This window comes from Tupaia chinensis, unplaced genomic scaffold, assembly GCF_000334495.1.
Source record: "Tupaia chinensis unplaced genomic scaffold, TupChi_1.0 Scaffold000164_1, whole genome shotgun sequence".
In the NCBI taxonomy this organism is placed as follows: domain Eukaryota; kingdom Metazoa; phylum Chordata; class Mammalia; order Scandentia; family Tupaiidae; genus Tupaia; species Tupaia belangeri.
Genome location: NW_006159638.1, coordinates 4254964 through 4271204, shown reverse-complemented (window position 1 = coordinate 4271204; position 16241 = coordinate 4254964). Strand labels below are relative to the sequence as shown.

Below are 16241 nucleotides of genomic sequence, written 5' to 3'. Positions count from 1 at the left end.
TAAAAATACACAGTGTTAACACAGTAAGCCTAATGGTGAAATATAATACACAATGCTAAAACTAAAAAATGTTAACAATGATATTTCATTCATAGCTATATAAATACTCATCCACATGATCAAGAATGAAATCTTGTTTTATTTATTATTTATCTTTCTACTTTTGATAGATCTGAGAATTCAAGGTAATGATAACTGGACTACTGAGAGAAAGCAAAATAAAGAGAAAGAGCTGAAGAGGCAGATATACACGAAATACTTACCTTCTTCCCCAAACTGATCATATATTTCTCTCTTTTTAGGATCACTCAATACTTCGTAAGCTTCTGCGACCTCTTTAAATTTTTCCTCTGCCTGAGGAGATTTGTTCTTGTCCGGATGAAATTTGAGGGCTTGTTTTCGGTAAGCCTTTTTAATATCCTCCTCTGAAGCTCCTTTTTCAATTCCCAAAATGCCATAATAGTCTTTCCCCATTTCGAATGCCTTGAAATGAACTTAGATTTCCCTTTGTAAAAGAAAACAGCGTCCCCAGTCTTAGCAATATAATGATTCTAAGAAAAATAAACCAAGCTGGGTATTTTAAAAGTTAAAGGAAATCAGCAATTCAGCTAGCCGTGTCAAGGCAGCAAGCAGACAGCGTTTCTGTATTTAATTCCTTCCCCAGCAGCTCACTTACAGATAAATATACTCTACACAGGAGACAGCCTCCTTCTAGATCCTCCCATTTTCACTACGTGTCTCTGTACTTTCTAGAACACCAAATGCTACAGGACGTCACTTTCCCAGCTGCCTCTAGTCAAAGTACTGAGCTATGTTTTCTCCTCCTCCACGATTAACCATTCATATTCCTTCTGGTTCTACCATTTTTATTTCCTATTTAAGAAGGCAAGTGGATTCATAAACCAGTATTTCCAGAAAGAATGTTGTGACTATGTATTTATTTATTCCATTCTAGGTGAGAATGCTACAAAAATAATTATAGCCAATAAGCATCCTATGTTAAATGAAGTTAGTTATTATACAAATAAAAATACCCTTGAGTTTATTTTATGTATTTTGATTTTAATCTCAAGTCATTCAACCATAAAACATATAATACTAAATATGAATTGCTTAAATTAAAATTTTCAAATAATCTGAAATTACTGGGGTCATTTTCAAAATTCCTGGGGTCTATTGACCAGAAATGCCAGGAAGCCAACATACCAATTTCAAATTGTAAAAAACCTACCAAAAAGTTAAAAAGCAGTATTTTAAACAGAAAAGGACTCAAATAAGACTTTAATAATTTTAACTAGTTGTTCTTTATTTTAGTATTCAAGAGTTAACAGTTCCAGAAAACCAATATTTATATGTGATAGCTTAAGACATGAATTTAGTTAGTTCAACTAAAACAGAGTAAGACCCCATTTTTATGGTTACCATTTAAAGATTTGTGTGCTGCAAGAAAGCTGAGAGAAGCATCAGGTTACAAATACTATATATTCTTGTTCCCTTATAAGACCTTAACTGGATCAACTTAAAATACAGACACACTATTTAAGAAGCAATAATATGAGAGACAGTTTTCCTTTTAAAGACACATTGCTCCTAACTATAAATACATATTCATTGTCAAAGATTTTGGAAAACAGGGGGAAAAAAAAGAATAAAAAATGTTCCCTGTCATATTATTTTAGGTAAATCCTGCTAAATGTGTATTTCCCTAAAATCTTTTTACTATTAATATTTACTGTTATTTGTTGTAGTTCTGTTTTTTATTAACAAAATTTAGAACATAATATTTATATACCCTTTTGATGCCTGTTTATTTTACATATAACATATTTTATATTTTTATGAGGCATATTTGCAATGTATGTAAGTCATCTTCTATTTCCTAAATGGTTTTCTCATCTTTCCAAAACTGCTTCCATTTCAAATACAATATTGGAAAGATAGATTAATAAGAAAATGCCCAAAAAAGGCCATAGTTTTACATTTAGCTACCTTAAGGGTCTGTACCCTTGAAAAAAATTCTGTGAGAAAAAAATGTACATATATGTTTAGAATATAATGGAAAGGTGATATTCATGTGTTAACCTTTAAAGAAATGAGAACACCTACTTATATGCCAAGCAATGATGATTCAGCAATTTTTTTCTGAATGTTCATCTTTGTACATTTGACAGCTATGATTTCCTATTTCTCAAAACTCTCTACTTTAAAAACATCTTGGTGTTAGAAATTTATTTTATCTCTCTAACTTACTTACAGGTTACAGTTTGTCAGCTAACAGTTTTTGAGCCCCACCAAAGAATATTCAAGTCAAAAGATACTTTCAAACCCAAAAAACTTATGGAAACAAGCTAATGTCCAGTCACCTTAAGACTCCTACTTTTAAAAAGCATATCACCAAGTTGGAATCCGGTGCAAGGATCGGCATCTAGAGTTGAACAAAAACATAATAAAATTCACCTATTACAGAATTAATTCCCAAAAGAGTTCCTTTTTTTTTTTTTAAAGAGAGATTTTTGCTATAGGGCATGTCTCACCAGAGAGACAGAAAGGGGGAAATCCCCTCCCAGGGGGATGGCCATGCCCCAATTTGTTCTTCTCCATTCTGCTCTCAGGATTTGGGGCACTAACACACTCGTGCCCAGCGTGTGTTTCAAGCTGCCAGGTCCAAAACTCAAACCACAGTCAGCCATGTGAGAGTCCAACTACTATGCCATATGCTGGTCCCCCAAAAGAGTTCTTTTCTAAAAAAAAAGAATGATTTATTTTATTTATTTTTTATTATCATTATTATTCTTTACTTTGACCAGAGAGAGAGAGAGAGAAGGTGAGAAAGCAACCTACCAGGTCTGGGACTTGAACCATGGTTGACCACGTGGGGGTCTAGCACCTAAACCACCATGCCACTTGCTGGCTCTAAGAGTTCCTTTATTACCAAAGGAACAATTACATTGCTATGCATGAAAACCCTGAAATAGTTTAGGTAAGTAACAGTGAAAGGAAAAAACTCCAGATACTTAACTGATTCAATCATTATCAGAAAGTTAAAAATATTACCAAGACTTAGGGTCAGCAGGTAGCATGGTGGTTAAGATGCTGGACACTCCCGCATAGCCACCCACGGTTCAAGTCCCAGACCTGTTGGCTTGCTTTCTCACTTTCCCTCTGGTCAAACTGAAATAAATGATAAATTTTAAAAATTGTTTTAAAATTATTTAAAAAAAAAAATTGCCAGGACTTGGATATTAAATGATTTAGAACCCAAAGTCTAGGTCTTTCGTTTTTGTGAAAAATGCATTATGTGCTAACAAATGGAACTAAAATGTGGCTCTTTAGACTTGGGAAGGGTAAAAAGATATTTCACATTCAAAATACCATACATATGGGACCAGCAGATGGTGTAATGGTTGTCGCTGGACTTCCACATAGCCAACCATGGTTAAAGTCCTGGACCCAGTAATTAAAACTGACACTGTGAGTGTGAGTGCAGACACTTGTGTGTGCAGGTCCAAGATCCCAAGAGGAGAACGGAGAAGGAAATGTAACGTGGCCATCCCCTCTGGGGTATAATTTCTTCCTTTCTGTCTCTCTGTCTTTCCAGCAAGTGAATGTGCCCTACAAAAATCTCTGAAGAAAAAAAAATTCACATAAACCCCAAAAAAAATCAGTAGTAAAGTTGAAAGCGAGAATTCACCTCAACTTTAATATTTCAGCTTAATAAGAAAGGAAATATAATTTTGATTTAGGACTTTAAGTAACAAACCAGTCTAGTCTGACTAAGCTTTGGTAAAATGAGCATATATTTACACACTTGCAGCTTTGTAAAGTTTTATAAATGACTCAAATATTTGGCAAATTATTAATAACCACTAAATATGAGTTTTTTTAAAAAAGAATTATTCTATGTAACTTTATTTATTTAATTTATTTTAATTTGACCAGAGAGGGAGAGAGGGAAAGTGAGAAAGCAAGCTGCCAGGTCCAGGACTCTAACCACAGTTGCCCATGTGAGACTCCAGCACCCTTAACCACTTCCTGGTCCCTATACAATTTTTTTTTCTTTTAAGAATTATTTATATTTAATTTTGTATTTATTCATTTATTTATTTTAATTTGACCAGAGAGAAAGACAGATAGAGAGAGATGGAAAGTGAGAAAGCAAGCCATCAGGTCCAAGACTCGAATCACCATTGGCCATGTGGGAGAGTCCAGCACCTTAACCACCACACCATCTACTGGTCCCCTATACAAATATTCTTATTGCAAATAGATACAATCATGTAATGGATCAATCTGATCATTATTAAAAGTACACAGTACTGTGACCGGCAGGTAGTGTAGAGACCTGGTGGTTTGCTTTCTCACTCTCTCTCTCTCTCTGTCCCTTTCTGGTCAAATTAAAATAAATAATTAAGTAAAAGAAAGTTAAAAAAAATTTTTTTTAAGTATATAGTACTACTGTGACACAGAGGTAAAATGCAGATACTAAGCTCTACAAGGCTGATCCACATGGGAAGATTTGGGGTTTGTCTAGAGATTTCCTTGAATACTCAGCTATGTACTTGCCCATAACCTGGGCCAGCAGAATATGGGGTTGGACTGCAACGTCAGCACCCTTTTAGGGTGTTGTCTCTCTCTCTTGCTCATGGAAAAGCTACATGAATAAACTTTTAAAATACACATTACTTAGGTGATGTTTCACTTTTCTATTTATTTTTTCAGACTGAAAAATCCTCTACTCTACACTTAGGGTTGAAAATCCATTACATATTCACTGTACATTAAATTTTTCTCACTCCAGGCTAGCATGTGGCGTGGTGGTTAAGGTGTTAAATTCCCACATGGCTGACCATGGTTTGAGTCCTGGACCTGGCAGCCCGCTCTCTCACTTTCCCTCTTTCTCTCTCTCTGGTCAAAATTTTAAATAATAATAATAGGGGCCAGCAGGTGACGTGGTGGTTGAGGTGTTGGACTCCCACATGATCGACCGTGGTTCAAGTCCCAGACCTGGCAGCTTGCTTTCTCACTTTCCCTTTCACTCTCTCTCTCTGGTCAAATAAAAAAAAGATGATGAATGAAATAAAATAATTCTTTAATTGAAATTAAATGAAATAATTCTTTTTAAAATTATTTTAATTTTATTTATCATTACTATTTCTTTAATTTGCCACTGTGCACATGGACTCACCAGAGATAGGCAGAAACACAGAGAGACAGTGAAAAAGCAAGCTGCCAGGACAAAGACTTGAACTGCGGTTGGTCATTTGGGTGTCTGAAGCCTCAACCACTATGCCACCAAATCAATTAAAATTTTTTTTAGAGATTTTTGCTATAAGGCATATGTACTCGCTAGAGAGACAGAGAGTGAGAGCAAGAAATCACCCCCACTCTGGGGGGACTGTCACACCACAATCCTTTCTCTTCCATTCTCCTTCTGGGATTTTGGACATGCACACACATGCGCCTGGTGTGAGTTTCAAGTTTCCAGGACTGGGACTCTAACCATGGTGGGTCATGTGGGAGTCCAGCAACATAACCTCTCCGCCATCTGCTGGTCCCAATAAAATAATTTTTTATAAAAAAATATGTATTTTTATTTGTTATTATTTTTTAATTTGACGAGAGTAGGAGAGAGAAAGAAAAGCCACCAGGTCCGAGACTTGAACAGTAGATGGCCATGTGGGGGGGAGTCCAGTACCTTAACCATCACCCCACCTTCCAGTCCCTCAATAAAATCATTCTTTAAAAAAACTAAAATAAGGGGCTAGCAGGTAGCGTGGCAGCTAAGGGCACTGGACTCCCACATGGCCGACCAAGGTTCAAGTCCCGGACCTGGAAGCTTGCTTTCTCACTTTCCCTCCCTTCCTCTCTGTCTCTCTCTTTGTCCCTCTCTGACCAAATCAAAATAAGTAAATGAATAATAAATGAAAGTTAAAAAATAATCCTTTTCCAAAAAAAACTAAAAATAAATTTTTATTATCCAAGTGTTTATGTGAGGAATGTGCAGATTTTCTTAGTGGCTGCGGAAATGATCATCCCTGTAAATAATTATCTAGACAAAAATAGGAAGAATGTGTAAAGGGAACAATAGTGCCAGTCTTTAGGGAAAATGGAGCAAAAAAGAGTTATGATCAGGTTACTTAATTAGTATTATTGAAAGTAAAATACAAAAACTATATAGTAATATATGAAAAATTATTAAGAAGTCACATAAATCCCTGCTTATTTGATTTTTTAAAGAGTCATTTTATTTACTTTATTTAACTTGACCAGAGAGGGACAGAGGAGGAGAGAGAGAGAAAGAGAGAAAGGGAAAGTGAGAAAGCAAGCTGCTAAATCCAGGACTTGAACTGTGACTGGACATGTGGAGTTTAGCAACCTTAACCACCATGCCACCTGCCAGCACCCACTGCTTATTTGATTTTAAAGGTTAAGTATATTTGTGGCAGAAAGTTTAAAGAAAATAAAAACTAGAGGGGGTTAGTAACAGACATAGTACTTTTTACTTTAAATTAAAATCAAAAGCCAAACATAACAACAATTTTTTGTTTTGTTTTAGAGAGGTTTTTGTTTGTTTGTTTTTGTTTGTTTTTTTTTTTGCTTTAGGGCACGTGCACTTGCCAGACAGAGACAGACAGAGAGACAGAAAACAAGAAATCACCCCCCAGGGGGGATGGCCACACCACAATCCCTTCTCCTCCATTCTCATCTCGGGATCTTGGACATGCACACACACGCGCCCGGCGTGAGTTTTAAGCCACTGGGTCTGGGACGCGAACCGCAGTCGACTACGTGGGAGTCCAGAGACATAGCCATTACGCTAACTGCCAGTCCCTGTTTTGTTTTATTTATTTTTTTTCAAGGTTTCTGCCTTAGGGCACGTGCACCTACACAGAAAAATATATCATGACTTTTCTGATGATCCGATATATATTAAAAATAACTTATTTACAAGTAATACCCCCTTCATGTACACACAAAAAGCTGTCCAACTAAGCACAAGTGGTTCTTTCCAAATATTCTAGTTAATATTGGCTGTTCATTCATCTTAACTCTTAAAATTTAAAATCAGGGGGTCAGCAAGTGTAGTGTAGTAGTTAAGGAGCTGGACTCCCACATGGCTGACTAAGGTTTGAGCCCCAAAACCAGCAGCTAAAAAATCACGCTGGGTGTATGTACATGCATGCCCCAAATCCTAAGAGAATGGAGAAGGGACTACAGATTTCTCTTTCCCATTCTGTTTCTCTCCTACAAGTTGACACACACCCTATGGCAAAAACCTAAAAAAAAAAAAAGTTTTAAATCATTAAAAGTTCACAAATGTAGCATTTGCTATATCCCAAATTAAAAGATTATATTCTTAAAAAATACATCGAGTCATGATCTTTCCAGCTTTAATTTCTTCTGATGCTTCACATATCTCAGTCATACTGAATTACCTGAAAGTTACCTCAGGCAAACTATTATTTATCATTAGTCTTCAATTTCTGTTAGAGAACTAGCAAAAAAGGCCTATAAACACCTAAAGGATAAATAAAACCTAACAATTTGAATGCTTGGTTTCTAATCTTAGTCTGCCACCTAATAGGTGAGTAATTTAGTTAAATTAGTTTCTCTGAATTTTTTTTTATAAGTTTTTGCCTTAGGGCCTATGCACTCACAGTGGGGGTGGGGAGAGAATGAGACAGTGAAAGGGAAAGTGAGAAATCATCCCCCCAACCCTCAGGGGAGAATGGCCATGCTGCAATTCTTCCTCCTGCATTCTCCTCCCAGGATCTTGGGCATGTAGTCCACAGTGATCTTCAAGTCACCGGTCCAGGATTTGAACCGCAGTCAGCCGTGAGGGAGTCCAGTGATGTAACCACCTTGCCATCTGCTGGTGTCCTCTCTGAATTTCTAACTCACAAAGGTTATTTTAAGAATCATATGAGAGGGAGGCCAGCAGGTAGGCTAGTGGTTAAGGAGCTAGACATTCCCACATGGCCAACCACGGTTCGAGTCCTGGACCTGGTGGCTTACTTTCTCACTTTCCTTCTTCTGTCTCTTTCTCTGGTCAAATTAAAATAATTGAATGAATAAATAAAATTAAATAAATAATTAAAAAATAAAGAATCACATGAGAGGGCCAGCAGGTGACATGATGGTTAAGACGCTTGATCTCATATGGCTGACTGGGAGGTTCAAGTACCAGACCAGTAGCCTGAAAATCACACTGGCTATGTGTACATGCATGCCCAAAATCCCACGGGGAGGATGGTGGAGAGGGGATTATGGTGTGTCAACCCCCTCCCCCAGAAGACAATTTCTTACTTTCCTTCTTTCTGTGTCTGTACAGTGAGTGCACACATCCTATGGGAAAAAAAAATAAAAATAAGAAACAAATGAGAGTGCTGGACCCATAGCCTAGTGGTTAAGAGAGCTGGATCCCATGTGGCTTACAACAGTTCGAATCCCAGCCTCAGTGGCTTGAAAATTATGTGACACACATGTACATATGTGCCCCAAATCCTGACAGGATGATATGAATGAAAAGAGAATGTAGTGTGACATACTCCATGGGGGTGTGGGTGGGGGTGCTGCATGCTCTTTCTCTCTCCTGTCTTGTTCTGGTGAGTATATACAAACTCTGAGAAATTAAAAAAAAAAAAAAAAAAAAAAAGAATCAAGGGGCTAGCAGGTGGCATGGTAGTTAAAGACACTAGATTCCCACATGGTCAAGCATGGTTCGAGTCCTGGACCTGGTGGCTTGCTTATTCACTCTCTTTCTCTCCCTGACCCTCTATGCTCAAATTGAATAACAATCCTAATAAAAAAATAAAATTAAATAAAAAAGTCTTTAAAAAAAATCAAGTGAGATCACATGTGAAAGCACTAAAATTTGTATTATGACATAAATGCTATTTTCGTTATTTTAAGCTATATAAACTATTTTGCTAACACTTGGAGGTATGTTGACCTAAGAAGTTTTACTTGGCATAAAGGTTTTTTTTTTTTTTTTTTTTTTTTTTGAGAGATTTTTTGCTATAGGGCACGTGTGCTCGCCAGAAAGACAGAGAGAGACAGAGAGATAGCGAGAAATCACCCCCCAGGGGGGGGGATGGCCACGCCACAATCCCTTCTCCTCCATTCTCATCTCAGGATTTTGGGCACGCATGCACACGCACCCAGCGTGAGTTTAAGCCAACGGGTCCGGGACGCGAACCACGGTCAACTACGTGGGAGTCCAGTGACATAGCCATTACGCTAACTGCTGGTCCCATACTTGGCATAAAATATTAAAGTAACTACTAGACTTACACTCCCAATAGACTCAAGCATCCTACAAGATCATGCCCCGTGACAAATTCTCTTTTTATACCTTTACCTCTGAATTTTATGCCTCACATATTGTTAAAAATTTTTTTCTATACATCCTTCATAACATTATATAGCATTCTATGCTTACTTCATAATAACATTATATAATACTTTAGTTTGTAAAACACTTCCATATGCTTTTTCATATGTAATATATATATATATGTGTGTGTGTGTGTGTGTGTGTGTGTGTGTGTGTACATACATTTGATACTCAAGTGGTAAGATTTTGGAGAGATTAGGAGCTAGCAGGTGGCGTGGTCATTAAGATGCTGGACTCCCATATGGTTGATCACAGTTGAAGTCGAGGACCTGGCAGCTTGCTCTCTTACTTTCTTTCTCTGGTCAAACTTACAATAATAATAAAATTGTTAAGATTGTTTCAGAGACTTTCTTTTTCTTCTTTCTTTTCTTCTTCCGCTTTAGGGCATGTGCACTTGCCAGAGACATAAAGAGACAGAGAGAGAGAAAGTGAGAAATCACCTCCCTTCATCAGAGAGGATGACCATACTGCAACCCCTTCTCCTCCATTCTCCACTAAGGATTTTTGGACATGCACACACATGCACTTGGTGTCTTTTTCAAGCTTCTGGATCCTATAATCAAACCACTCTTTGGGCCATGTGGGATCTCGTGCCTTAATCACCACATCACTTGCTAACCCAATCTAGAGATTTCCCATGACTAAAATCTAATAGTAAATTATTATACTCTTAACAATACTTTAATAAACATTTTAATATTAACATAAAATTAAGGAGTACTGTGGGGTGTGTTCTAATATTAGCCTGCTTTTTAGATAATACATACATAATTATATAAAGTCAAAGTATTGGCCATCTAATCATAGAATATACAGGGGTGTCCAGAGAGTTCATGGGAAATGCATATTATGAAAAAACTGTGCATAGATTTCAAAAACATTTTGCACCAAAATAAGCTCGTACTTTAATTCCATTCTCCATGAACTTTTTGAAGTCCCATAAAGTCCCATATCATACCTCTACATGTTGTACTTCTCTACAAATACTTTAAGCACCAAGAACCATCACTACCATTTATTTCTGTATAGCAAATACTTTACGTAAGTTATACACAAAGAGTCTAAACTCTTGTTCCTGTGAAAAGGTATCAGATTTTGAACATAATAGTTACAATACCTATAAATTATGTAATGGTTACAAATGCAACTTAATCTTTAGGGAGAAAAATAGAGAAACTAAAGAAATTCAGTTCTTATTCCACCTAGGTTATAAGACAGAAGATGTAATTTTTTTTTATTTTTCAAAGTTTCTTTTTAAAAGATTTTTATTGAAATTTATTCATTTATGTATTTAAATTTTACCATAGAGGGACAGAGCAAGAGAGAGAGAGAGGGGGAAAGCAAGAAAGCAAGCTGCCACATCTGGGACTCAAACTGTAGTCAGTCATGTAGGAGTCCAGGGCCCTTATTCACCATGCCTCCTGTCAGCTCCAGAAAATGTAAATTTTAAGGCAAATGCTTTTAGAACTTTTTAAAGAACTATTTTATTTAACTTTATTTATTTATTTATTTATTTAAATTAGACTAGAGAGAGATAAGAGAGAGAGAAAGGGAAAGTGGCAAAGCAAGCCTCCAGGTCTGGGACTTGAACCACAGTTGGCCATGTGGGAGTCCAGCGCCTATAACTAATACGCCACCTGCTGGCTCCAAGGCAAATGCTTTTAAGACTCTTGAACCCCATCTTTATGAAATTAGGTTGTTTGGGGCAGGCAAGTGGCATGGCAGTTAAAGGCGCTGGACTCCCACGTGGCCTACCATGGTTCAAGTCCCGGACCTGGAAGGTTACTCTCTCAATTTCTCTCTCTATCTTTCTCTGGTCAAATTAAAAAATAATAAATAAACTTAAATAAATTTTAAAATAATTATTTATTTAATTTTATTTATTCATTAATTTATTTTAATTTGACCAGAGAGAGACACAAAAAGAGAGAGAGAGGGAAATTGAGATAGCAAGCCACCAGAAGGGGGGAATAGCTGGCAGGTGACATGGTGGTTAAGGATGCTACAGCTGGCAGGTTACGTGGTGGTTAAGGATGCTGGACTCCCATGTGGTTGACTGTGGTTCGAATTCTGGACCTGACAGCTTGCTTTCTCACTTTCTCTTTCTCCCTCTCAAATTAAAATAAATAAACAAATAGTTAAAATCATTCTTAAAAAAAAAAAAAAAAAGGCAAGCAAGCCACCAGGTCTGGGACTTAAACTGTGGTCAGCCACATGGGAGTGTCCAGTAACTTAACCACCATACCAGCAGCTGATCCCTAAATAAAATATTTTTTTAAATAAATAAATTGTTCTAGAAATTATACTTTATTCCATTAGCCTGTAAGTGTCTTTCTTTAGACAATTACAGTAGTTTGGACTCATTATATTCAGAATTAGGTAGTCAATAGCATTTGAATGTTCATTTTATAGTTTTGATGGATACTACAAAAACTAAAAGATGGTTATGCTTCACTTATTTATTTTTTTGGGGGGAGAGATTTTTTGCTGTAGGGCACATGTGCCACCCAGAGAGACAGACAGAAAGCGAGAAATCACTCCTTTGGGGGGATGGCCACGATACAATCCCTTCTCGTTCATTCTTCTCTCAGGATCTTTTTAAAAGAATATTATTATTTGTTTGTCTGTTTATTTATTTTAATTTGACCAGAGAGAGACAGATTAAGAAAAAGAAAGTGAAAAAGGAAGCCACTAGGTCTGGGACTCGAACCATGGTCGTCCATGTGGGAGTCCAGCACCCTTAACCACCATGCACCTGCCAGCCCCTCTCAGAATTTTTTTATGCCTCACTTCTGTCTTGAGCTCAGTCATGGGTGCTCCCAAGATGTAGAAGGCTGTTGCCCAACTCCAAGAAGTGGTTGTGGGAGCCATAGTGGAGCTGTTGTTGTCAGTTAAGAGGGCACATTTTATACTAGAGGAAAAAGGTTTCACTGAAGAGTTCACTATAGTCTTTTGCATGTTGATAAGAATCAATTCTACATCTCCATTTGAAGAACATGGCATTTATTTTTTATTATGTGACATTTTACTAAAAGATAGGACTTTTAGAAAAGATGGGCCAGCCCTGTAGCATAGTGGTTAAGTGCTATGCATAGAAAGCTAGATCCCACATGGCTGACCATAGTTCAAGTACCAGCTCCAGCAACTTGAAAGATATGCTGGGCACATGTAAGTTTAAGTTCAAAATCCTGATAGGCTGAAGAAGTGTTGGAAAAAGACTGCAGCTTGACCATACCTCTGTTTATCTTTCTCTCTCTCTGGTGAACACACACACCCATGGGCAATTAAAAAAAAATTCTTAAAGGAGAGCTTCAGAAACAGAAACTGAAGGAAATTCTAGAACAGCAGCGATAAGAATGAAATACCACCAATTTTCATGGCATCTGTATGTTTTACAATGAGGAATTTCTCAGAAATCAATTTGTTCTTTTTAAGCAGCTGGTCAGAAAATACGCTTTGACCATTGGATTGCCATACAACTCTGTACACTGAAATGAGTTTCTATGTACATTATAGGAAAAGCTAAATAACTTGTGCTAGTACTATGAAATCTTCAGGGACAAAAATGTACTTAAAAATCACATGAGGAAAAGGCATTGTAGGACCAATACTAAGAACACAGAATAGGACTGATTATATGGCACAAATTATTTGGAACTTGAAAAAGCATGGGAAGATATTCAATTGGAAGATGATCTGGATTTGCTAGACTATCAGGAAGATTACAGGTGTGATTAAGAACTCCGTCTCTGCTGTCTGCCTATTTTATAAAAAAGCAGAAACAATCGAGTTATTGTATGTCCACATAGAGCATACACACAAATTTGATCTCTTCAAAATAAAGTCAGAATTTGGATTACATTTCTTTTTTTTAAGTATTTATTTTATTTATTAGTATTAGTATTTTTAAGTTTTCTATAGGCACATGTGCTCACTAGAGAGAGACAGAGAGAAAGGGAAAGTGAGAAAGTGAGCCACCAGGTCTGGGACTTGAACCGTGATCAGCCATGTGGTGTGGGAGGCTGTGCACCAGCGAGTCTGCTGAGGCTATTTTTCATGAGTCTTTTACTACTGCCATCTTAGGCTCAGAGAGCAAACAATTACAAAGGCCACAATTGGCTCCCCTTTAAAAACCTCACCTTCAAAACCATACTCTGATTGGCCACTGCCCATAGCAAATCGGTGAGCTTAGAATCCCTCAAATTTGCATATCTGGCACCTCATGATTGGTCCACAAAGCAACCAATCATAACCCACTTTTACTATCCTTCATTCAACCAACCACGATCCCTGACCCATAATTGCCAGACGACCCTGAAGAGCTGTGATACCGTGTCGTCTCTGGATGACCCTGAGCTGTGGCGCCGCGTCATATCTGGATGACCCTGAACACTGTGTCATCTCTGTGATGCCCACAATAAAGAGACAACCCTGAAGAGACACTGCGTCATCTCTCTGCTGTGACAGTACGCCATTCGTCCCTTCTCTCACTCCTTCCCTCAGGAAACCTGTTTGACTGTCCTGCGGGCCGGGACAATATGGGAATCCAGCACTTCACCCACCATGCCACCTGCTGGCCCCTGGATTAAATTCCTTCACCAAGTGTGGAACCAGTGGGTGGCAGGGTTAAGGTGCTGGACAGTCCCATATGGTCGACGATGATTGAAGTCCCGAACCTGATGGCTTGCTTTCTCTCTCCCCCACCTCCTCTCTCTCTGGTCAAATTAAGAATAAATGAATGACTAAATAGAGTTAAATAAATACAACTTTAACAATAAATAAATAAATTCCTTCACCAAGTGAAATTGGTCAATTTCACTCGGAGGGCAAGTGCACCAGAGCCAAGTTCATGCTATGGCTGCCATGTGAAGTTCAAATCCAAAGTAGACTTAAGGACCAAAATATACTTCACTCATTTTTGAAAGAAAGAAGTGGGATCAGCTGGAGTATTATTTCCAACTCTGGAAAATACTGATCTGTGTACACTAAGAGTAAACGTGACCTAAGAGTTGAGAAGCAAAATGAAAATGTTCCCATCAGTGAAGAAACATCTAAACTGTATGCTGTGAAACAGCAGTATTTTGAACCAGTTGCTACTGTAAGAGTACTTGAAAAACTAGAAGAAACTGCCACAGAAGCAATTATTTTTGTTTTTCTATCATGAGACAGACAACAATGAATAGTTTAAATTTGAATATCTGCCATGGATTAATCTTTGTGGAAATAAACTTCTCAAAAAGTAGAGGGGCCGGCAAGTGGTGTGGTGGTTAAGCGCACTGGTTTCCCACATAGCAGACCACAGTTTGAGTCCTGGACCTGGTGGCTTGCTTTCTCACTTTCCCATTCTCTCTCTCTGATAAAATTTAAAAGTAATAATAACAAAAGAAATTAAATAAATAGAAAAAAATTTTAAAGTTAAGTAGAAAAATGAAGATTTGATATTTTGGCTGTATTTTATTGCATAATTATCTTAAATGTTACTTCATTAAACTCAGTAATTATCTACAGGGAGGACATGCCAGTCATAAAAAAATAAAATTTCAAAATATTTATAAACATGATTTTTTAAATAGTATTCTTGACTTTATTTATTCTGCATCAGGTTTTTGTCATAGGGTGCATGGCACTCGCCAGAGACAGAGATAAAGAGAGAAAGGGAGAAATCACCCCCCAGGAGGAATGCTCAAGCTGCAACCTCTTTCCTTCATTCTCTTCTCAGGATTTTGAGCATTCACACACACATACACCCAGTATAATTTTCTTTTTTTTTTTTTTGAGAGGTTTTTCGCTATAGGGTGCGTGCGCTTGCCAGACAGACAGAGAAAGACATAAAGACAGAAAGCGAGAAATCACCCCCCCAGGGTGGATGGTCACGCCGCAATTCCTTCTCCTCCATTCTCCTCTTGGGATCTTGGGCACGCATGCACACGCGCCTGGCGTGAGTTTTAAGCCACCAGGTCCGGGACGTGAACTGCGGTTGACTACGTGGGAGTCCAGCGACATAGCCATTACGCTAACTGCTAGTTCCCAATCATCTTTTTTTTAAAAAAAAAAAAGATTTCTGCCATAGGGCATTTGTGTTCACCAGAGAGGAGAGAGAGAGAGACAGTGAGAGGGAATATGAGAAATCATCCCCCAAGGGGCATGCCATGTCACAGTCCCTTCTCCTCCATCTTCTTCCTAAGATTTTTGGCGTGTACGCACACAAACCCAGCCTCATTTTCAAGCTGTTGGGTCCGGGGCTTGAACCTTGGTTGGCCATGTGGGAGTCCAGTGCCTTAACCACTATGCCACCTGATGGCCCCACCCAGCATTATTTTCAAGCCACCAGGTCCAGGACCAGCCTTGGTTCAATTTTCACACCTAGTTGCTCATGTTTATCTTTAAGACATTCTTTTAGGGGCCAACAGGTGGCGTGGTAATTAAGGGCAGTGGACTCCTACATGACACACTATGGTTCAAGTCCTGAACCAGGAGGCTTGCTTTCTCACTTTCCCTCTTCTTCTCCCTCTCCCTCTGTCCCTGTCTGGTCAATTTAAAAATCAGTAAATAAATAAATAAAGTTGTCCTTTTTAAAAAAAACTCATTTATTGCTGAAGATGTCAGCGTGAGGGGAGCCAGGGTGGGTTGCCGTCTTTTGCTCACAGCCTGGACAGTGACCTGTACTAATGGAGCTGACATCTTTATCGTACAAGAAACCCAGAGCCACAGGCCAGAGCCCAGGCACCTGAGCCTCTTTCCATGGTCACAGTTGGTGCACTGACACAAGCTCCTGATAAGCACTATTTAAAAAAAAAAAAAAAGGAACTAGCAGCATAATGGCTATGTTGCTGGACTCCCACAT

At 38.1% G+C, this 16241-nt stretch overlaps 1 protein-coding gene and 1 pseudogene across 13 annotated transcripts in view; one reads left to right on the top strand and one right to left on the bottom strand.

Annotated features, from left to right (window-relative positions):
• DNAJB4 (DnaJ heat shock protein family (Hsp40) member B4) overlaps positions 1-16241 on the bottom strand; it is a 53224-nt gene that overhangs the window by 14395 nt on the left and 22588 nt on the right. For 8 of the 13 annotated variants that reach the window (XM_014586871.2, XM_006146072.3, XM_014586873.2 and 5 more), the window contains 2 exons: positions 2364-2425; positions 264-505 (listed from right to left, as the gene is read on the bottom strand). The exons of 2 other annotated variants lie outside the window; for them this stretch is intronic. In XM_014586871.2, coding sequence (XP_014442357.1) covers positions 264-474 — 211 coding nt within the window. In that variant the 5' untranslated portion in view covers positions 475-505; positions 2364-2425. Of the gene's footprint in view, positions 1-263; positions 805-2363; positions 2426-16241 lie in introns of those variants that run through there. 3 more of the 13 variants (XM_006146075.3, XM_027770875.1, XM_014586868.2) reach the window with 3 other exon arrangements.
• On the top strand, positions 6026-14499 carry LOC102493210 (zinc finger protein 277-like; annotated as a pseudogene).